The sequence below is a fragment of the Natrix helvetica genome, assembly GCF_964273705.1.
Source record: "Natrix helvetica genome assembly, chromosome: 6".
Classification (NCBI taxonomy): domain Eukaryota; kingdom Metazoa; phylum Chordata; class Lepidosauria; order Squamata; family Natricidae; genus Natrix; species Natrix helvetica.
The window spans coordinates 82,609,276-82,632,440 of record NC_138553.1 but is presented as its reverse complement, the minus strand read 5'-3'; the positions used below and the strand labels follow the sequence as shown (position 1 = coordinate 82,632,440).

The 23,165-nt window shown below is 44.2% G+C and overlaps 1 protein-coding gene across 3 annotated transcripts in view; it reads left to right on the top strand.

Annotated features, from left to right (window-relative positions):
* HGF (hepatocyte growth factor) overlaps positions 1-23,165 on the top strand; it is a 64,987-nt gene that overhangs the window by 6,031 nt on the left and 35,791 nt on the right. For 2 of the 3 annotated variants that reach the window (XM_081957544.1, XM_081957543.1), the window contains exons 2-6: positions 14,182-14,344; positions 17,565-17,677; positions 19,148-19,262; positions 20,189-20,331; positions 21,011-21,131. In XM_081957544.1, the coding sequence (XP_081813670.1) occupies positions 14,182-14,344; positions 17,565-17,677; positions 19,148-19,262; positions 20,189-20,331; positions 21,011-21,131 (655 nt within the window). The remainder of the gene's footprint in view (positions 1-14,181; positions 14,345-17,564; positions 17,678-19,147; positions 19,263-20,188; positions 20,332-21,010; positions 21,132-23,165) is intronic. The other variant, XM_081957545.1, reaches the window with a different exon arrangement.

Below are 23,165 nucleotides of genomic sequence, written 5' to 3'. Positions count from 1 at the left end.
ACCAGATGCGTTTAACAACCCTGTTGCTAGCTTAACAACCGCAGTGGTTCGCTTAATAATGGTGACAAGAGCAGTTGTAAAATGTGGGCAAAACTCACTGAACAAATGTCTCACTTAGCAACAGAAATGTTGGGTTCAATTGTGGTCATAAGTCAAGTATTGTGAGTGAAGAACCAACTCCATGGTTTTAAGCTGCTTGGTGTTTCCTTGGGACCTTATCTGAACACAGAAAGAGGGAACTTGCTATCTTAATCAGAATAGAGCTGGAAGGGACCTTGGAGATCTTCTAGTCCAACCCCCTGCTGAAGCAGGATATCCTATAACATTTCAGACAAATGGTTGTCCAGTCTCTTCTTGAAAGCCTCCAGTGATGGGGCACTCACAACTTCTGAAGGCAACTTCTGTTCCACTGGTTAATTGTTCTAACTCTCCGGAAATTTCTCCTCAGTTCTAAGTTGCTTCTCTCCTTGATTAGTTTCCATCTGTTGCTTCTTGTCCTGCCTTCAGGTGCTTTGGAGAATAGCTTGACTCCATCTTCTTTGGGGCAGCCCTTGAAATATTGGAAGACTGCTACCATGTCACCCCTTAGTCCTCCTTTTCCCTCGACTATACCTACCCAATTCAATACTTTTGCTGGCTCTGAGGTTGACGTAAATACTTTGCCCTGGGTAGCTGTTGACCTCGATTCTCCTTCATCAATTGCCCAGTAGGAAGTGGGAAAAGGAAAGGGGTAAGAACCAGTGGGAGGACATGGGAAAGCGACGTCACTTGGTCCTGTCCTCCATAAATATGACAAAGTGGATGGCCCTCAAAGGGACGCAGGAAGTGACTCATACGGGCGCACCTGAGTTTTCCTGCAACCCACTGAGATCAAATCCCTGTTTTTTGTGGCGTTTCCTTGTTATTCTTTCCAGCAGAATGTCGGAAATAAACTATGGAAAGGGACCTGGAACCTTCTCTGCTCTCCCCAGCTTAATTATTCTCCAAACGCTGAGAAGCATCAAACCAAAATATCAGTGTCAGGGGAGAAAGTGGTAATAGAAAGGTTGACTCCAAATTAAAGTCTCTCTCCCCCCCCCTCTCTCTCTCCCTCCATCCCCCCTCTCTCTATTTCTATATCTATCTATCTATCTATCTATCTATCTATCTATCTATCTATCTATCTATCTATCTATCTATCATCTATCTTCCTTCCTTCCTTCCTTCCTTCCTTCCTTCCTTCCTTCCTTTCTTTCTTTCTTTCTTTCTTTCATTCTCCCTCCCTCCCTCTCTCCCTCCCTCCCTCCCTCCCCACCACTGTTCAGCTTGTCAGCCAAAGTTATCCAGGGTTAATTTAATCCTACAGGATCTGAACATAGGAATTCTTCCCAGATGCATTTTATTTTATTTTTTTAATTTTCTACTCCTGTTCCCATCTTTGCCAAGTGATTTTTTTTTTGTTTCTTTCCTTTTTGCTTGCAAAAAGCAAAGGCTGGCAAAGTTAACATAAAAAGGGGGTGGATGCGAATTTGAATAGGACAAGATGAGTTGCGTTTTCGGTTACCAAGACAGAAGGACTTAATAAAGATGTTAGCTCACCGGAACAGTTTCCCAAACTATCTTATTCAAACAATACACAACCACAATCATGCATAGCCAATGAAGCCTCCGAGGAGGGGAGGGTGGAGCGAAGGGGATGAATAACCAAGCGCACATTTTCTATCTGTCCTAATGTGCGATGTTAGATGGGAGCAAGCTTTGTGATCGTATATTAAATATGTGTTTGTTGCTTCAGTCCTTCAACAACAGCAAACCCAACTGGTTCAAAAATTGGTGGAAATTTGTGAAATGCCTGGATGCATTCCCAAATTGGGAAATGTCAAAAATGTTTACTACCGGTTCTGTGGGCGTGGCTGGGTGGTCATGGCTGGGTGGGCACGTGACTGGGTGGGCGTGGCCAAGTCGACATCACTTCTTTGCCCTAATGACCTACAAAAAGAAAATATAGAATAGAATAGAATAGAATAACAGAGTTGGAAGGGACCTTGGAGGTCTTCTAATCCAACCTCCTGCTTAGGCAGGAAACCCTACACCACTTCAGACAGATGGCTATCCAACATCTTCTTAAAGACTTCCAGTGTTGGGGCATTCACAACTTCTGGAGGGAAGTTGTTCTACTGATTAATTGTTCTAACTGTCGGGAAGTTTCTCCTCAGTTCTAAGTTGCTTCTCTCCTTGATTAGTTTCCACCCATTACTTCTTGTCCTGCCTTCAGGTGCTTTGGAGAATAGTTTAACTCCCTCTTCTTTGTGGCAACCCCTGAGATATGGGAAGACTGCTATCATGTCTCCCCTAGTCCTTCTTTTCATCAAACTAGATGTACCTAGTTCCTGCAACCGTTCTTCATATATTCTTCATATACCAAAAGATAGTTTATTATTTCATGCATTTAATACTTAAATAAGAATAAAAAAAGGACACAAAACAATAAAAGAGCTATACAAATACCTACGTAAGAACAATAAAAGGGTTATTTGTCTTTAAGGTATTTGCAAATCGATGTTTCATTGGCATCCGCACTAGTACTTTTCTTCACTTATACTCAAGCATCATCGGCTGTGTGATGTATTCCACTGAACCATCGCTCAATCACTGTATTTATCTACAAGTCACTAAATGAGCTGTTGTAAGTCAAGGATTCTCTGTTCTCCCTTTCGCCACTAGAAAAGTCCACTTAGAAAAAGTTCAAAGCACATCAAGGCCTGGATATTTTATCCATGCTTTGGAAAGTCTGTTTCTTCTTCTTTTTTTAAACAATTGTATTAATTTCAGGGTTCTGGAACAACATACGCCTGGCATGTTTTAATCTGGAAGTTTGAGAAGCTACAAAATCACACAATCAACAACACACTTTTTTATCCCAGCCAAGATCTGATTATTCTCCCTGCACAATAATTCCTTCCAGGAAAAAAAAGAAGAAGAAGAGAGCTTTGAATGCAGATACATCCAGCTGCAGAATTCAATATTTTGCCTGCCTCCCTTGTACGTGGCCAACCTTTGGGGAGAAAATAGTAAAAAAAAAAAAAACAGGATTTGCTGGGTGAGAAGACAGATTTGAGATGAAAATAACCTATTTGCAGATTGTCTCTCGTAGCATAAAACTAGTCAGAGTCTCACTACCTGGGATTCAATTTTTTTTACTACTGGTTCTGTGGGCGTGGCTTGCTGGGCATGGTGTGTGGCTTGATGGATGTGGCTTGGTGGGCGTGGTAGGGGAAGGAGATTGCAAAATCTCCATTCCCTCCCCACTCCAGGGAAAGGATACTGCAAAATCTCCATTCCCTCCCCACTCCAGGGGAAGGATATTGTAAAATCCCCATTCCCTCCCCACTCCAGGGAAAGGATACTGTAAAATCCCCATTCCCTCCCCACTCCAGGGAAAGGACACTGTAAAATCCCCATTCCCTCCCCACTCCAGGGGAAGGATACTGCAAAATCCCCATTCCCTCCCCACTCCAGGGGAAGGATACTGCAAAATCCCCATTTCCTCCCCACTCCAGGGAAAGGATACTGTAAAATCTCCATTTCCTCCCCACTCCAGGGAAAGGATACTGTAAAATCCCCATTCCCTCCCCACTCCAGGGGAAGGATATTGTAAAATCCCCATTCCCTCCCCACTCCAGGGAAAGGACACTGTAAAATCCCCATTCCCTCCCCACTCCAGGGAAAGGATACTGCAAAATCTCCATTTCCTCCCCACTCCAGGGAAAGGATACTGTAAAATCTCCATTTCCTCCCCACTCCAGGGAAAGGACACTGTAAAATCCCCATTCCCTCCCCACTCCAGGGGAAGGATATTGTAAAATCCCCATTCCCTCCCCACTCCAGGGAAAGGATACTGCAAAATCCCCATTCCCTCCCCACTCCAGGGAAAGGATACTGCAAAATCTCCATTTCCTCCCCACTCCAGGGAAAGGATACTGTAAAATCTCCATTTCCTCCCCACTCCAGGGAAAGGACACTGTAAAATCCCCATTCCCTCCCCACTCCAGGGGAAGGATATTGTAAAATCCCCATTCCCTCCCCACTCCAGGGAAAGGATACTGTAAAATCTCCATTTCCTCCCCACTCCAGGGGAAGGATATTGTAAAATCCCCATTCCCTCCCCACTCCAGGGGAAGGATATTGTAAAATCTCCATTTCCTCCCCACTCCAGGGGAAGGATATTGTAAAATCCCCATTCCCTCCCCACTCCAGGGAAAGGACACTGTAAAATCTCCATTCCCTCCCCACTCCAGGGGAAGGATACTGCAAAATCTCCATTCCCTCCCCACTCCAGGGGAAGGATACTGTAAAATCCCCATTCCCTCCCCACTCCAGGGGAAGGATACTGTAAAATCTCCATTCCCTCCCCACTCCAGGGGAAGGATACTGTAAAATCTCCATTCCCTCCCCACTCCAGGGAAAGAATACTGCAAAATCTCCATTTCCTCCCCACTCCAGGGAAAGAATACTGCAAAATCCCCATTCCCTCCCCACTCCAGGGGAAGGATACTGTAAAATCTCCATTCCCTCCCCACTCCAGGGAAAGAATACTGCAAAATCTCCATTTCCTCCCCACTCCAGGGAAAGGATACTGTAAAATCCCCATTCCCTCCCCACTCCAGGGGAAGGATACTGCAAAATCCCCATTTCCTCCTGGTCAGCTGGGACTCAAGACACAGATAATAGATTGGGGGAGGGGCCAGCCAGAGTTGGTATTTGCTGCTTCTCCAAACTACTCAAAATTTCTGCTACCGGTTCCCCAAAACTGATCAGGAGTGGCTGAATATCACCTCTGGCATCACCCCAAAACAACAGCATAATTCCATAAAGTTATTATCATTATTTTTTTTAAAAAGGTTTATCCGATAAACAAAATCAGATTTTGTTTCCAGTTGCATCTTATAAATTCCAGGCAGAGTCTATTTTCTAGAGGTGCAAAAAACCTATGTGTATGTTGTTGTTTTTTTTAAATGCAAACTCTTTGACAGATTTCATGCATCTTCTATATTTTCTCCCTGGTATTTTTGTGAGTGGTTTTTTTCCAGGAAAATGTACATAGCTGAGATCCATCTCTGGTTGCTTTGAGGTTACATTTCAACGCACGATGTAAAATCTATGCTGGGGGGATTTTGAATCATTCATTTCGCTTCAAGTCACTGGATTTTGAATTCTCCATCTGTTGCAAAAAAAATCAGCTTGGTTCAAATGGATCAGCGTTCTCGTTTGACAAAGAACTAGCCAAAGTACCCACTGACATTCTTTTATTAATTAAAAACAGAAAGTCTTTTTGATTAAGGTTCATTTACCGATGGCTACCGGCTAGGCAGTTGCTCTCCCTGTAGATAAATATTTATTGGGATTCCAGCCGTATGAAAGATGTAATTTGCAGCTCCGAAGTGCCTTGAGATTTTAGATAATTTCCAGAAGAGTCAGGAAGCTGCGTAGAATTAGCACTTTTTTAATATATGGGTAATCCTTGACTTATGACCATTATGGAGCCCAACATTTCTGCTGCTGGGTGAGACTTTTGTTAAGGGCGTTTTGCTCCTTTTTATGACTTTTCTTGCCACTGTTGTTAAGCAAATCACCGCCGTGGTTTAAGTTAGTCACATGGTTTTTAAGTGAATCTGGCTCCCCCCACAAAGGTCGCAAAAGGGGATCTCGTGACCGTGGGACACTGCACTCATCCTAAAAGTGAGTCAGCCATCAAGTATCCTGCAACCAGTTACCAAGTAGCTGAATTTTGATCACACGACCAGAGGAATGGTGTAATGGTTGTAGGTGTGATAAACGGTCGAAAGTCGCTTTTTTCACTCCGTTGTAACTTTGAACCATCACCAAATGATCTGTTGCAAGTCGAGGACTACCTGTATATGTCGAAATGCTGCTATGATTGCTATTTCAAGGCAAACACCTGAAGCCAGTTCACCTTAGTGGTTCTACTGTGCTAACTCTAGATGTACCACATCAATTTATGCACTAAGACATGAATGAAAGTCCCACATGGGCTTTTTTTCAAGAGGCAACTGGACTTTCTTGTTTTTTCTCTGAAGATGTTTTGCTTCTCTTCCCAGAAGCTTCTTCAGCTCTGGCTGGATGGTGGGGAATGGAAGGATTTATATTTCTTGCAGGCAGCTGGTCATTTGCATCCTTTTAGAGGGTCGTTGAGGCCACTTGGAGGTTTGTCTGTGTCCTTAAGGTCACCTGAGTGGTACAAATGGGTGTGGAGCCACCTTGGACGTGCTGAAAGGACTGTGTTGTAGACTGGAGGTAGATAATAGCGTATCCCTTCCCCCTCTGTTGGGGGAGGGAGGTTCAACGTAGGAGGACAAACCCATTAGGACTAGATTAAGCAGTCCACCTACACTTAAAAGTCAAAGGCCACACATTTGAAGACAGCAAAGTCCACATTTTGGATAGAGAAAACCGCTGATTTGAAAGAGGGGTCAAAGAGGCCATCTGTGTCCAAATTAAGAGCCTGATTGATACAACATCATCTATCTCCAGTCTACAACACGGTCCTTTCAGCAGTCCCAAGCAGGCTCCACACCCATTTGCACCACTCAGGTGACCCTGAGGACAAAGATAAAACCTCCAAGTGGCCTCAAGGACTCTCTAAAAAGGATGCAAATACCAGCTGTCTTCAAGGAAGATCAAGCCTTCCGTTCCCCACCATCCAGTCAGAGCTGGATGGGAAGCAAAACATCTTCAAAGAAAGCCAGTTGCCTCCTGAAAAAGCACCCATGGATTGGATACTTGTGTTGTGGCCCACCAGCAGCCAGCGGAGCTGGCGACAGACTCAGACAGTGAGGAGGGTTGGGGAGGAACCTGGGTCAGTCCTGGAGTCTGGGGAAGGCTATGATGAGGGCTCTGTGTTGGAGGAAGAGATGGGGCCAGGGCCATACGACAGTTATCAGCTGCCTTCGGAGTCAGACATCAGTGAGTCAGAAGAACAGCTGGAGCCTGTTCCCAATGTGTGCATGCACAGAGCTGCCAGGAGAAGGAAACAGCGAAGGAACATGGCTTGACTCGGGAGTAAAGCCACAGGTGGGTGAATGGCCCCTCCCATAGGGAATAAAGAGTGAAAGGGGAGTGGAGTTTGCAGGAGACAATTAGTTCAATTCATTAGGGTGAAGATCTGTTCCTGACTTCTTGCCAAGGAATTGCTGCTACAGCTTGGAGTTTAGAAGATATTGGCCTGGCATCTCTCCAAGCCTGATAAGGTCTGTGGTAAATTCACCCTTGAAAGACTGTTTGCCGGGACTTTTCTGGATGTGAATGAGAGGAATTCACTTGAGCTTCATAAAAAGGGGTTTTACCGGTGGTGATTTGGTGAAGCCTAAGACAAAATAGATTGACAATAGCAACATAAGCAACATCAGAAAATCTGTCAGACAAGCGCTATCCTTGTTCACACCATCTAAAGTGAAGAAAGAAAGAACACTTTCAAACTTGCAGAACTCTGCTTCTACAGCTTTACAATACAAGTAACCCAGACTGATCTAACTAGTTTACCTTGTTGGGCTGACAGGAGAGTTGTCAAAAGCTATAAGGAAACATTTGGGATATATGTGTGTGTGTGTGTGTGTGTGTGTGTGTGTGTGTGTGTGTATGTATTCGATTCCCAGTAAGGGTATGGCTAGCTGATGAGAGCTAATCAGCTCGAAATAGATCTATACTAGTCTCCCTTTATTTATTTATCAGTACAAATGCAACACACACACACACACACACACACACACACACACACACATATATAGCATGAGAAGAACTTTAGACGTGGGGCCCTGATCTAATTCAGCTTCGTTGATTTAAGGATCCTGCGTTTAGTGATACAAATATCAATTTCCCAACACATGACAATATATAGTCAGGGTGGATACTTAGAGCCTCCCAGACCTCCGTGGTGCCTCTAAAAGCAATATGTGGTCGTTTTTTAACACGAGAAAAAGGAAAATAAGTAAATCCGTAAGGCAGAGAACATTCCTGTTAAATACATCATCAGTGCCTGTAAAATAAATTCTCCCTCGGCTCAACTCCTGTTAAATTCATGGGTATATTCATTGGGTCTGGAAGTTAATGATCTGGAAAGGGTCTTGTCACTGTTTTTTTAAGGACATATTTTACTTCCCAGGCTGGTCTATTATTCTGGGTTTCCCCTACAAATATAAGCCAAGTCTTGGCCTGCTTAGCTGTTTTTGAGATCAGCTAAGGTCAACATTCAGTTTTGGTCACCAGGATGTGAAAAAAAGGATGTTGAGACTCTAGAATGAGTGCAGAGAAGAGCCACCAAGAGGATTGAGGGGAACGGAAGCAGAAACATATAAAGGGCGATGGGTTGAATTGGGTGTGGGCTGTTGGTTTGAGCTCCAAGCTTGGCATTTTGGTTGCATCCAAAGACACGACCAGGGCTGGGATTGAAAACTTTTAGCAACAATTAACATTATTACAAATGTTAGTAATTTTTTCCTTGCTTAACAGCTGAATTGCCCTCTTATGGAACTACAGACATAGCTTGCTCCTGCCTTGGGGCAGGAAAGCCATCTCAGACAGAAGTACTCTATGGCAGTAGTCTGTATTGAACAGGTAATCCTGAAGGAGAGCATCTAATTTTGACAGTGACTGACAGGTTGAGGCAGTGTCTCTAGGTAGCTTAGTAAACAAGTGAGTCTGGGGGAGAGAATATGAGAATTTTATATAATTAGTAGAACATTCAAAGTTACAACGGCAGTGAAAAAAGTGGCCTATGATCATTTTTCACACTTTTCCACCTTTGTAGCATTCCCATGATCCAGGGATCAAAACTCAGATACTTGACAAATGACTCATATTTCTAATGGTTGTCCTGGAGTCGTGTGATACCCTTTTACGACGTTCCCACAAGCAAATTCAACGGGGAAAGCCATATTCACTTTAACAACTGTGTTGCTGACTTAAAAACTGTAAAGGTAAAGGTTCCCCTCTCACATATGTGCTAGTTGTTCCCAACTGTAGGGGGCAGTGCTCATATCTGTTTCAAAGCCAGCTCTGTCTGAAGACGTCTCCGTGGTCATGTGGCCGGCATGACTAAATGCCGAAGGGTCACGGAAGGCTGTTCCCTTCCCACCAAAGATGGTTCCTGTTTTTCTACTTGCATTTTTTACATTCTTTCGAACTGCTAGGTTGGCAGAAGCTGGGACAAGGAACGGGAGCTCACTCCATTACGTGGCGCTAGGGTTTCAAACCGCCGATCTGTTGACCTTTCTGATCGACAAGCTCAGCGTCTTAGTACTGAGCGATTCGCTTAACAACCGAGGCAAGAGAATGGGGCAACATGTAATACATGTCCCCCTTAACAAGAGAAATGTTGAGCTGCGTTGTAGTCGTACCTCGAGGTACGACGTACTGTGTACGTAACAATCAAGGTACGTCGGGATGCTGAGTTGTGATTCAGTGTCAGCTTTCGTAGTTTTGGTTTTTGTTTCGTTACATATAAGCTGGGTTGGCAAAATCAGAAAGGAGGAGGGGACAAGCCACCGGGGAAAGCCAAGGGAAATCAACAAAATTATAAAAAAGCAAAAGTTAGAATATTTCAGACATGTGATGCGACACCCAGGAAAAATACACCATCCTTCGCTTAATCCTGCAGGGAAAGATTGAAAGCAAATGAGGTCCAGGCAGAAGAAGAACTTCATGGCTTCAACCTCTAAGGGACCAGTTTGGACAAAAGTCGACAGCACTTTTTCGTGCGGTGCGGTTGTTGATAAAAATAGGATCGCCAACGTGATTGCTAATGTCTGATTGTGGATATGGCAGAAGAAGAAATAGTTAGCTAGTATTTTATGAGCGTCAGAGGATATAATGCTTCCTTGATTTAAGTCAGACATAATAATAGAGCAATGATACAAGAGATTCAGGACTTTGTTTCTTTGTTGTGTGCGGTTTTTTTTTTAAAAAAATACTTCTAGGAAACTTGTGTTGAAATCTGATTACTTCTGACACGCGCTTGGTTCCTTACTGGTGCAGCTTCTTTAGAGGAAGTTAGAAGTGATTGCAAAAGAAGAAGAAGAGAAGGAGAAGAAGTAGGAGAAAAAGAAGAGGAGGAGGAGATGGAGAAGAAGGAGAAGGAGAGGGAGGAGAAGGAGAAGGAGAAGAAAAAGGAGAAGGAGGAGGGTTATGAGCAACAAAACAACATATTTTGGGTGCTTTTGAAGTTGCTTTGAGATTTAACATCTTATGCAGCTTCTTTGCAAAAATGCAATCAATTTGGTCTCTCTAAGATCCTCATTGCAAACCAGGGAAGAACATTAAGCAACGGCTCCCTTTGGGGTGCTCAATATTTTTCCCATTTGAAAATTACCAGTCGTTCTATATATTTCCTCTTTTCTAACTTCTGTTCCTAATGCCTAACCATTGGTAAAATACATCCCACATCAAGAAATATTCAGTTTCTTCTTTATCCCTAATAATTGTATTTGCCCAACAATGGAAAAATGTTGAAATGCCGATAGATGAGAGTGTAATTAAGAAAATGTTAGAATGTGAAGAAAATGGACCGATTAATGAATTGGTACAAATTAATCTCATGTGGCCAGATCCATTCTCCTAAAACCTTGGCCAAAATTATTTTTTCACTTTAGAAATAGCTGTTGTCCATTTCAGAGGGAAACTCAAATAATTTGTATATCTGGGTCCGCCCCCACCCCACCCCGCTACTTCCTGGATTTTTCAAATAAATAATTTGAATTTAGAGAAGGTTTCTTTTAGGGGGTTGGGAAAAGCAGCATATGGGGAAAAGAATGGTACTTTTTTCTTCGACTGTGGTCTTGTTAAAAAGAAATTCCCACCCAGGAGATGCTAAGAAAACCTGAGTCAGCACTAAATTGATTCCTGAGATTGAAAGAAGGACACGCTTTGATTTGAGTTTGAGCTGTTTGAAATTCAAAGGTAATCAGATTTGATTTGATCTGATCCGCTTTGGGATTCCGTTGGAGGGGAAAAATTGGTCCCTGGGCTATAAAGAGAAAACATCAAAACTGTGGATGCGTCAATTTTTTTTGGCAGAAGTAGATGAAAGCTGTAAGACATCAAGGGTGCCAAAATTCAGCTCAATTCAGCTATCTTCAAGACGTTGTAGAATTGTTTCTCTGTAGCTCTTTTAAGGAAAAAACAACAACGCAGTGATCTCCAAATTGTCTAACAAATATTTGTGGATGTGGATCTTCTCTCGAAGGATTCCATGCTAACTTAAACATATATTTTCCAAAAACATCCAACAAGTAAGCTCATGGTTTTCTACTCTTTTATCTGGGATGCAACATTAAGATGATACTGAAGAACCCCAAAGGGGCTTAGATACAGATAAACAGAGTTGGAAGGGACCTTGGAGGTCATCTAGTCCAACCCTCCACCCAGGCAGACCCTACACCATTTCTGACAAATGGCAGTCCAGTCTCTTCTTGAAAGCTTCCAGTGGTGAAGCTCCCATAACTTCCGAGGGCACCTTCTGTTCCATGGATTGATTGCTCTCACTGTTAGGAAATTTCTCCTTATTTCCAGGTTGAATCTCTCCTTGGTCAGTTTCCATCCATTATTCCTTGTCTGGCCTTCAGTTGTCTTGGAAAATAAGTTGACCTCCTTCTTCTTTGTGGCAGCCCCTCAAGTTTTGGTAGACTGCTATCATGTCTTCCATGGTCCTTCTCTTCACTAGACTAGCCATGACCAGTTCCTGCAACCGTTCTTCATATGTTTTAGTCTCCAGTCCCCTCATCATCTTTGTTGCTCTTCTCTGCACTCTTTCTGGAGTCTCCACATCTTTTTTATAGGGTGGTGACCAAAACTGGATGCAGTACTCTAGGTGTGGTCTTACTAGGGCTTTACAGAGTGGTATTAGTACCTCCCTTGATCTTGATTGTATCCTTCTGTTAATGCAATTTAGGATTGCATTGGCTTTTTGGCTGCCACTGCACACAGCTGGCTCATAGTTAATTAGTTGTCCACTAAGACACTAAGACCCCTCTCACAGTTACGGCTATTAAGCCTGATTTCACCCAGTCTATACTTTTGGTTTTTCTTGCCTAAGTGTAAGACTTGACTTTTCTCGACATTGAATTTCATTTTGTTAGCTTTTTTTTTCCTCCCAAAAGGCAAACTGGGCTTTCTTGTTTTCTTTTTCTTGAAGACATTTTGCTTCCCATCCAAGAAGCTTCTTCAGTTCTGCTTCGAAATTCCCCACCGTTCCATCAGAGCTGAGGAAGCTTCTCAGATGAGAAAGGAAATGTCTTCAAGGGAAAAAAACCCAAGAGAGTCCAGTTGCCTCTTGAAAATAAGCAACCAATCTCCATAGAGGTTGAGTTGAAATGCTCTGGTTCTTCAGGGTCAAAAGTTTCTCTCAGATTTCTGATGGGTACCATGGAAGGAAGGAAGGAAGGAAGGAAGGAAGGAAGGAAGGAAGGAAGGAAGGAAGGAAGGAAGGAAGGAAGGAAGGAAGATTCATTCATGGTCCCAATTAAAAAGCTTTCAGTTAAGATGTCAGATTCATCTTTATCCTAATTTAGCATTTGGAGGTAAGAGATGGTAAGGGTTGTCCTGGAATAAGATAGAGACCATGGAAACTTTGAATTATGTGCTAAACAAACTTTTACTATTGAAAAGGGCAGTAGTTCAAAAACTGAACCCATCGTCTCTACTTTCCTTCGCCTGGTTACAACCACTTCCCTTGTGTCTCTCCTTCCTCCCACACAGACCTCCAGCCCTTAGGATTGACTTAATTTGGTTGGTTTTGTTTTGCAATTTAAAGGCAATGATTCAAGGGGAACTGGGGCTTTTCATTGTAGGAGGCGACCGGGCTGAGACGGAGGGAGGGGTCAAATGTGTCATCAGTCACGAGTCCCTGCATGTCTGCAAGAGACAAATAGAATATAGAACATAGAATATAGAATAAGAGTGGAATAGAATAGAATATAGAATATAGAATATAGAATATAGAATATAGAATATAGAATATAGAATATAGAATATAGAATATAGAATATAGAATATAGAATATAGAATATAGAATATAGAATATAGAACATAGAACATAGAACATAGAACATAGAACATAGAACATAGAACAGAACACAGAACACAGAATAAGTGGAATAAAATAGAATATAGAATATAGAACATAGAGTACAGAATACAGAATATAGAATATAGAACACAGTACACAAAACAGAGAATACAGAACACAGAATACAGAATGCAGAACACAGAATAAGAGTGGAATAGAATAGAATATAGAATATAGAACGTAGAACATAGAACACAGAATACAGAATAAGAGTGGAATAAAATAGAATATAGAATATAGAACACAGAACACAGAACAGAGAATACAGAACACAGAGTATAGAATACAGAACACAGAATATAGAATACAGAATAAGAATGGAATGGAATAGAATAGAATATAGAACGTAGAACATAGAACATAAAACATAAACATAGAATACAGAATAAGAGTGGAATAAAACAGAATATAGAACATAGAACATAGAGTACAGAATACAGAATATAGAATATAGAACACAGAACACAACACAAAACAGAGAATACAGAACACAGAATATAGAATACAGAATAAGAGTGGAATAGAATACAGAATGCAGAATACAAATGGAATAGAATGGAATATAGAATATAGAATAGTTATGGTGAACCTATGGCAAGCTATGTGGGTGCTGGCCAGCTGATTTTCAGCCTTCTGGATGTCCGGGGGAGGCCGTTTTCACCCTCCCCAGGCTTCAGGAAACTCTCCGGAACCTGGGGAGGGCAAAAAATGGGCCCAACGGCCTACTGGAAGTTCAGCAATTATCTATTTCTGGCTCCCCGAGGGCCTTCAGAGGGCCGGGGGGTGCCGTTTTTGCCTCCCAGAGGTTCGAGGAAATCCTCTGGAGCCTGGGGAGGGTGAAAACTCCCCTTCCTGTGCAAGGGTGGCCGTGCGCATATGTGGGGGGGGGGGTCACACACGCATGTGCAGGTGGGTGGGGCACATTGCATTGCAGGTGTGGGGCACACACACACACATGCACAATTTTGGCCCGTGGGGACACAACCGTTTCCCATCCCTGCTGTCTACAGTTGTTTTAAGGTTGACTTTCTTGGAACAGCTGTGTTTGTCTCTTCCTTCTGCAGAAAACAAAGGGAAGAGAAACCCCCTCCATGACTACCGGAAAACAGCTGATACCTCATTAGTCAGGATAGACAAGGCGCTGAAAGTGAAAACGAAGCTGCTCAATACGACGGAACAGTGCGCCAAGAGATGCAGCCGAAGTAAAGGACTTTTATTCATTTGCAGGTAAGGGATGTTGCGCTTTTGGGGCATCTAATGGTTCTACTTTTCGGGATGAGATGATTGGACTTTATTTTGATGTCCCTTCTGGTTAAGGATGGCACAAAGCTATCTTTTTCTCCCTGGAATCTGGCAACTCACCGTGGCCACTTCAACGTGGCCATCCTGCCCTGGCCACCTTGCCGTGACCAACTCACCATGGGACAACTCACTGCGGGACTTTATTTTGTGGCCCTGTTCTGACCCAAACACAACAAACCCTCTGAAGTGAACTCAAAGATTCCTTTATTAGGAGCTCCGGCAACCCCGGCAAAAAGTTTCTCTCTCACTGCAGGCTAACAAGTCCATCTGACAGGGAGATGAATAGTTGTCTGCCACATCTATTCATCTCCACCCCCTGCCTTTCATCCCCAGACCTAGACTGGGGCTTCCCTAGCAGCAGTGGCTCTTCTGTCCTGAGGCCCGGCCCATAGATTTCCATTGCTCTCCTCTCCTCTGCCTTCTGCACATCTGCACGTTAGGCACTGAATCCAGCTGTTCCTCCTCTTCCTCATCAGCCACCTCCAGACCTGGGGGCTGTTAACTCTTCATCTGAGGGCTGATGGACGGCCCAGGCTCTGCCTCTATGTGTCTCTGTCTCTCTCTGCCATCTCCATTCCCCCTTCCTCCTCAGAGCTCTCAGGTTACCTTGATGATGACCCTGACTCCCACGCCTCTTCCTCTGATTCGGCTACTGGAGGGACCGGCAGGTGACAGACCACAACAGGTCCCTTCTGGTTAAGGATGGTACAAGTCTTTTTTCTCCCCAGAATGGGACAACTCGCCATGGCCAACTCAAGGCAGCCATCTGGTGCAATCGTGTTCTTGTAGGCAGTTTTTGTGACACAATAAGACCTTAGGGAGGGAAGGGACCTTAAGGGTCTTCTAACCCAACTGCCTGCCAAAGGTGGGATATGTTGTGACATCTCAGAGCATTGGTTGTCCAATCATTCCTTGGAAACTTCCAGCGATGGAGCACCCACAATTCCAGAAGGAAGTTTCCACTGCTTAATATTTCTCACTGATACCTTCCCCCCTCCCCCTCCTCTTCCTCCTCTTCCTCCTCCTCCTCCTTCTTCTACAGTAGTGGATAATTTAAATCTCCCCATTGAACGAGGCTGCCTTCTTTTAAATGTGGATAGAAGCCAAATTATTCAACTAAGCCTGTCTGCAGGCACACATATTCGCAATCAGGAAGGACGGAATAATTGGGATTTCAAGATCCTTGAGCGATGTTTTTCTCTCTCCTTGCATTTAATGTTGTAGAGGTTGGGAGTGGTGCGGTGGCCTAGAGGTGGAGCTCTCCCTTCGCAATCAGGAGGCTGCGAGTTCAATCCTAGGTAGAGGCAGATATTTCCCTCTCTGGGCACTCTGAGAATATATCTGCTGAAACAAAACTCCTCATTGGTGACAGGAAGGCATCCGGCCAGGAAACACTATGCTAGCTCCATTTAGTTGCCCAGACTCCACCCCACAAGGGATTTATGGGGTCGTTAAAAGAAGATGAGGACGACGATTTAAAGTTGTAGAGGTTGAATTTTCAAGATCATAGAGCCGTGATGGCGAACTTATGACACACGTGCCAGAGGTAGCACGCAGAGTCCTCTTGATGGGTATGTGTGCAGTCGCCAGCTGCTTTTCTAGTTTCTGGTGCGCACATACGTTCTCCTAACCAGGCCATTTCTGGGCAATTTTTAGGCTGTTTTTCAGGCCATTTTCAGGCTAAAAACAGCCTGAAAAATGGCCTGAAAACAGCCCCAAAACCAGCCAAAAAACAGGCATCCGTACTGGCCAGCTAGTCTTCAAGTTTTCAGTGCTTCAGTGTGCATGTGCATGTATGCACATTTGGGTTTAGGCCCTCGGTGCCTCACTTTCCTAGAGCAACGTGTCTTCCTTTGCATGGAGCATTGGATTTTTCAAGCATTTCATGCTTAAGAAATGAAAACGAAGCCTATCGCTTGGTTCTGGGAAAAAAATTCCAATGGAAGTAACAAATATTCTCTGCTTATAGCGTTGACTTCATGAGGGGGTGGATGAAAAGCTTGAGACTTTCCAACTTTCTTGGGTATGACAGATTCTGGGCTCCATCTAGAAGTTGTTTGTGATGTAACTGATACTTAATTGCTTGAGACTCAGAAGAAGTAAAGAATAATAAGGATCAGTTATTGGTAACATTTTCTACTCCCACACAGCTTACTCTTGTGCAGAATTTAGGGTGGTTTTTTGTTTTGCTTTTTTGTTTAAAAAACCCATTTCCTTTCCGTGTAATCAGTTTTGAAATTGGACTGAAAACTCCCGATGATAAATCACCACGGCCTCCCCTGCTCCTAAATTATATTCTCATCAGCACGGTCCTTCCAGCTGGAGGGAAGCCCACCTGTAAAAGGCTTGTTTACATTCTTCCAGTTGTGTTTTCTCAGTCTATTAGGTGCAACATCTTTTATTCAAGGAAAGTAGGCTCCGGACAGCTATCATCAGCTGAGCAAAGCTGTGATGGATCTGAAGCCTTTTGGCCTACCGTAACTTCCCCAGATATTTTGAACGTAGCAAAATCTTATTGGCCTGGTAATTTGTCTGTACCAAAGTTGACTTTCAATGAAAATGCTAGTCTTCTTGAGTCAAGAGGAAGAAGAGGAAGAGGGAGGAGGGGGGATAAGGGAGAAAGGAGGAAGAGGAAGAGAGAAGAAGTTGAAGGAAGAGAAGGAGGAAGAAGGAGGAAGAAGGAGGAAGAGGAGAAGAAAAGAAAAGCGGAAGAAGAAGAAAGGAGGAGGAAGAGAAGATGAAGGGAAGAAGAAGAGGAGGAGGAGGAGGAGGGGAAAGAGGAGGAAGAGAAGAAGAAGAAGAGGAAGAAGAAGAAGATGGAGAAAGAGGAGGAGAAAAGTGGAAGAAGAGAGGAGGAGGAAGAGAAGCTGAAGGAAAGAAGAAGAGAAGAAGAGGAGGAGAAGGGGAAGAAGAAACAGGAGGAGGGGGAGAAGAAAAATAAGAAGAGGAGGAGGGGGAGGAGGAGGAGGAGAAGGGGGAGGAGCAGGAGGAGGAGAAGAAGAAGAAGAAAAAGAAGAATTATTTACGTGAAGTTAATTTATTTTTATCTAGACACTGATATTTCCAGCCTTCTAGTTATGGTAAGAATGGAAGCCATATATCCTCGTAGACGTTAACTGTGCAATTTGTTTTATTTTCTATCCAGGGCTTTCGCATTTGACAAAGCAGCCAAACGTTGCCATTGGTTATCTTTTACTAGCCTAGAAAACGGAGTCAGGAAGAAACATGACAACGCATTCATTCTCTATGAAAAGAAAGGTAAATGCTACAGAGCTAAGACAGTTTTTTTTGTTGTTGGACAAGTGTTTCATCTGATTATGCAGAGCAGGTGGGGCTGTGGGTTATGGATAAGGTGGAAGGGGATGAGGGTTTTCCTTGTTGCCCCTGAAGCTTATTTCATTCCACCATTGGTAGAGAATATTGGCTGCTCAGGGTTGAACGGGGGGGGGGGGTCCTTGATGCTCTCTAAGCTTGGTTGTTTTCTTGCAAATGTTTCCTTACCCACCTTGGTGACATCTTCAATGGGAGAAGGAGGGAGGAATAGAGAGGAGAGGAGGAAGAAGAAGAAGAAGAGAAGAGGGGGAGGAGAGAAGAGAGGAGGAGGGGGAGTAGAGAGGAGAGGAGGAAGAAGAGAAGAGGAGGAGGAGAGAAGAGAGGAGGAGGGGGAGAGGAAGGGGAAGAGCAGTGGTGAAATATGTTTTTCCCAACCAGTTATGTGGGTGTGGCTTGACGGGGAGGGTCATGTGACTGGGTGGGCGTGGCCAACTTTTAAAGCATTTTTTTTCGCTGCTGATTTGGGCGAACCAGCAGCAGAAAAATGCTTTAAAAAGCGGGAGGGGGGGGGAAAGCTTCTGACAATTGTGCACCTCACAGCTGAGGCACGCAATCCTCAGAAAGTTTTGTTTTTTTAATGACCAGTTCGCAGAATCAAGGGCAATTGGTTTGGCTGAACTGGGCTGAACCGGAAGGATTTCACCCCTGGAGAAGAATAAGGGAAAGAGGGGAGGAGGAGGAGGAGGAGGAGGAGGAGGAGGAGGAGGAGGAGGAGGAGGAGGAGGAGGTGGAGGAGGAAGAAAAGGAAGAGAGGGAGGAGAGAAGAGAAGAGAGGAGAAGGAGAGGAGGAGGAAGAAAAGGAAGAGGAGGAGAGAAGAGAGGAGGATGAGGAGGATGAGGAGGAGGTGAGAGGACAGAAGAGAGGAGGAGGAAAAGGAGGAGAGGGGAGGAGAGGAGGGGGAAGAATAAGGGGAGAAGAGAGGAGGAGGAAAAGGAGGAGGAGAGAGGAGAGGGGAGGAGAGGAGGGGGAAGAGTAAGGGGAGAAGAGGGGAGGAGGAGAAAGAGAAAGAAGAGGAGGAGAGTAAGGAGAAGAGGGGAGGAGGAGAGAGAACAGAAGAGAGGAGGAAGAGGAGGAGGAGGAGAGAGGAGGGGAGAGCAGGAAGAAGTGGAGGAGAGGAGGGGGAAGAGTAAAGAGAGAAGAGGGGAGGAAGAGGAAGAAGAGAAGGGGAGGAGAGAGGAGGAAGAGGAGAGAGGAGGAGGAGGACGACCGTGGCATCTTTGGTGCTCTCTAAGCTTGTTTATTTTCTTGCAGACGTTTCATGACCCAAGTAGGTAACATCATCAGAAATCGATTGAAACAGACATTTCAAGGCCTCCATCCCCTGCTAAGTTTGTATACCTGCTCTTCAGAAAAGGTTCACTTTCTTTTTGCCTTTCTTTTGTTGATTCTAACAGACTATGTTCGAAATTGCATCATTGGGAAAGGAGCGACATACAAGGGAAACATATCGGTCACCAGAAGCGGGATCGAATGCCAAGCCTGGAATTCGACCATCCCTCACGAACACAGGTAAGATTGGTGGGATCAACCCTGCCTTTTCCAACAATGGTGGTTCTTTGGATGGCCAGATCCATGGAATATGATCCTAGATCTCTACAGCAAGGATGGCTGTAAAAAGTCAAGAGGGTAAAATCGCTTGATGGCTGCCATCTTCTTCCCTTTTTGGACTCCTCTAGGGGTGTGTTGAGGTGTGATAGAAACCTTCTTGTTTTGAGAAGTTGACCAACACGTGTCAGTCCTTGACTTAAACCAGGAGTCAGAAACCTGCGGCTCTGGAGCCACATGTGGCTCTTTCATCCCTCTGCTGCGGCTCCCTGTCGCTAGTCAGCTCCACCATTGATAGGGCTTTCGGTTAGGACAGGTGGAGGAAAAAGGATGCTGCGCTAGGAGGAGACTATATGGTGGCTCCATTCGGTTGCCCAGACTCCGCCCAGCTCCCTTCGGTTGCCCAGACTCCGCCCAGCTCCCTTCGGTTGCCCAGACTCCGCCCACCTCCCTTCGGTTGCCCAGACTTCGCCCAGCCCCATTCGGTTGCCCAGATTCCGCCCAGCCCCATTCAGTTGCCCAGACTCCGCCTAGCTCCGTTCAGCCTACAAGGGATTATTGGGTCATTAAAAGAAGATGATGACACAGAGATAGAAAGATAGAGATATGGGTGAAGGTATATATTTATTTATGTAGATAGCATGGGAATATGTGTGTTATGTATGTGTTTGGGTAAATGTACCATTTTCTCTCGAGAGCAGGCCACGGGATTTCATTTTTAATGTGGGCCAATGCGCTCCCAAGAAGAAGTCTGAGAATGAAGGTTATTTATGTAAACTATACGGGGCAAGGAAGCCCCCCAGTCAGACCCTTTAATTCACAAAGTTGGGAAGCTTCAGAGATCAAATGCGCATGCTCTTATACCGTAATGATTATTATTTTAAAACTAGCTTTTTACCTTCGAGCTATCGAGGTAAAGATCTTCAGAGAAACTACTGCCGGAATCCGCGCGGAGAGGAAGGGGGGCCCTGGTGTTTTACAAGCGATCCGGGAACACGCCACGAAGTCTGCAAGATCCCTCTCTGCTCGGAAGGTGAGGCTCAGGCGGTTGGGATTGAGGGATCACCTGAACTCAGATCAAGCTGACGACTGGAAAAGGGGGAAAACATGGGCAGAGGCTGGGGGTCACGGACATTAGGCCAGCCGTTACTCCTCCCATTCCGCTTTGGGGTTTTCTTTCCTGCATCTCTACAAACCCCCGTTATCCTTTTGGGGGGGGGGGTTGGTAAAAAAATGACCTTGTAGAGTTGAATAATAGGCTTACCTGAATAATTAGGAACACACCTGTGGGGTTTGTTTTGCTTCTCCCGTTTCTTCTGTAAGTAAAAGAGGAGTGAGAAGTCACTGAAAATATGTAGATAAGAGGGCGATGCTATTGTGGAGCAGCTGGACTGATATTCAAAATTGGGAGCTCTTTTCTAATATATATTTAAAACTAACCCCCCCCCCCTTCCCATCCTTTCCTTTCTCATTTCCTTTCCCTTCCTTCCCTTCTTTTCTCATTTCCTTCCTTTCCCTTATTTTCCTTTCCTTTCCTCTCTGTCCCTCTCCTCTCCTCTTTCCTCCCCCTCCTTCCCTTCCCTTCCTTTCTTTTCTCATTTCCTTCTCTTCACTTATTTTCCTTTCCTCTCCTCTCTCCTCCTCTCTCCTCTCCCTCTTTCCCTTCCCTTCCCAATCATCTTAGTGAGATTGTTGTATTTTCTGCTTTTCAGTTGAGTGCTTGACATGCAATGGAGAAGGCTATAGAGGGCCAATGGATCATACCGAAACTGGCAAAGAATGTCAACGTTGGGACCTTCAGAGACCACATAGACATCCTTTTCGTCCAGAGAAGTAAGCGTGCTAATTCTTTCCCCATTTTTTATATATCTGTAAAAGAGAGTGAAGTTTGATTTTTGCACTTAGGCATTTTAGGAAATGAAAGCAAGGGAGGACCAGGGAGCAAGGATGAGGACATCTTTATCCTTTCATTTATTATGAAATGAAATTATGAAATTCACTATTATACAAGTTCTTCTACGTTAACACAGGTCGTCCTCACCTTACGACCACAATTGAGCCCCAAATTTATGTCGCTGAGTGAGAAATTTGTCAAGTGGATTCTGCCCCATTTTACGACTTTTCTTGCCAAATGGATCCCTTCGGTTTTTAAAGGAGTCACGCAGTCATTAAGTGAATTTGGCTTCCCCGTTGACTTTGCTTGTCGGTAGGTCGCAAAATGGAATCACGTGACACCCCCCCGGACACAGTGCAAATGTCATAAGTGTGAGTTAATTGCAAAGCATCTGAATGTAAATCAGGTGGCTGTGGGAACGCTACAATGGTTGTAAGTGTGAAAAATAGTCCTAAGTCACCTTTTTCAGTGCCGTTGTAACTTTGAAAGGTTGCTAAGTCAACTGTTGTAAGTTGAGGACTCCTAACCCTAACTCCTGTTGCCATTCCCCAAGTGAATTCTTCCCAGTGAAGAATTAAAAAAAGGAAATCCGCCATGAACACAATCGAGCCGGTCCAGAGGTATTTCACGAGAAGAGTCCTCCACTCCTCTGCTCACAACAGAATATTTTATACCACCAAGCTCGAAAATTTGGGTTTTGACAACTTAGAACTACGCCATCTTCGGTCTGACCTAAGCGTAGTACACAAAATTATCTTCAACAACGTCCTACCCGTCAACGACTTCTTCAGCTTCAACCGCAATAACACACGGGCAAACAATCGATACAAACTCAAGGTCAACGGCTCCAAACTCCATTGCAGAAAATCCGACTTCAGAAACTGAGTGGTCAACGCCTGGAATGCTCTACTTGACTCTGTTGTTACCTCCTCAAACCCTCACAGCTTCAGTCTTAAACTGTCCACCGTGGACCTCACCCCATTCCTAAGAGGTCCGTAAAAGGGGGGTTTGCATAAGTGTATCAGCATGCCAACCATCCCTGTCCTACTGTCCCCATTTATTTGTCCCTATTTCCTCTGCTCTTATTCATGTTTATTCTTATTCCTCTTATCTTAAGGCAGACTAAATAAATAAAATAAAATAAATGCATACATTTCCCTCCATCCAAGACGAGCCCAAGCTGGTGATCGTCCCTTATAGCTATTTTATTAGTTGATTCATCCCATCTCATAAAGTCTAGGAACTCCACCCGGTGCTGAATTTCCCTCAGTACCATTTTCTCTTAGAGAGTTTGAGTGGGGCCTCTCCTGTACCTCCACCTTAACAGATTTTCAGTTCCTATTAATTATACACCAGGAAGACATCTCTTTTCAGCTGGCACCCACGAAGCGGCCTCATTAAAAGCAGGAAGGCAAATTATTATTCGGATAGCTGGGATTTTAATAAAATAAAGGGAAAGAGAGTGTTCCTTAGACAGGTTCAGGAAGGAGATATCTTAAAAATAGCTTGACAGAAGCACTTTATCAGAGATACGGAAATAACCCTCGTTGTTAATGATCTTAACTTTCCATATAAATCTCTGGAGAAATGCCTCAACTTTCATCTTGTCAAATGTTGGGTTCTCGGCTTATGAAGGTTACAAGAGGTTCTGGCCAAATGGGATAATCTGTATTTCATTTTTTATTCATCCCTCCCCCGTCTACTTCAAAAGCAGGATGGGTATTAACGAATGGCTAAGTCTGTGTTCCATGAAGGCCAAAGTGAGAGCAAGGGATAGTGTGGGAAGAATAGAGGTGTAGGCTCCTTGGTGCTCTCTGAGCTTGGCTGGTTTTTTGCGGATGTTTCATGACCCATCTAGGTACCATCATCAATTCTAGAAGGGGAGTGGGGTTTGTGGAGAGGAGGAGGAGGAGGAGGAGGAGGAAGAGGAAGAGGAAGAGGAGGAGGAAGAAGAGATAGAAGGGGGGAGGAGG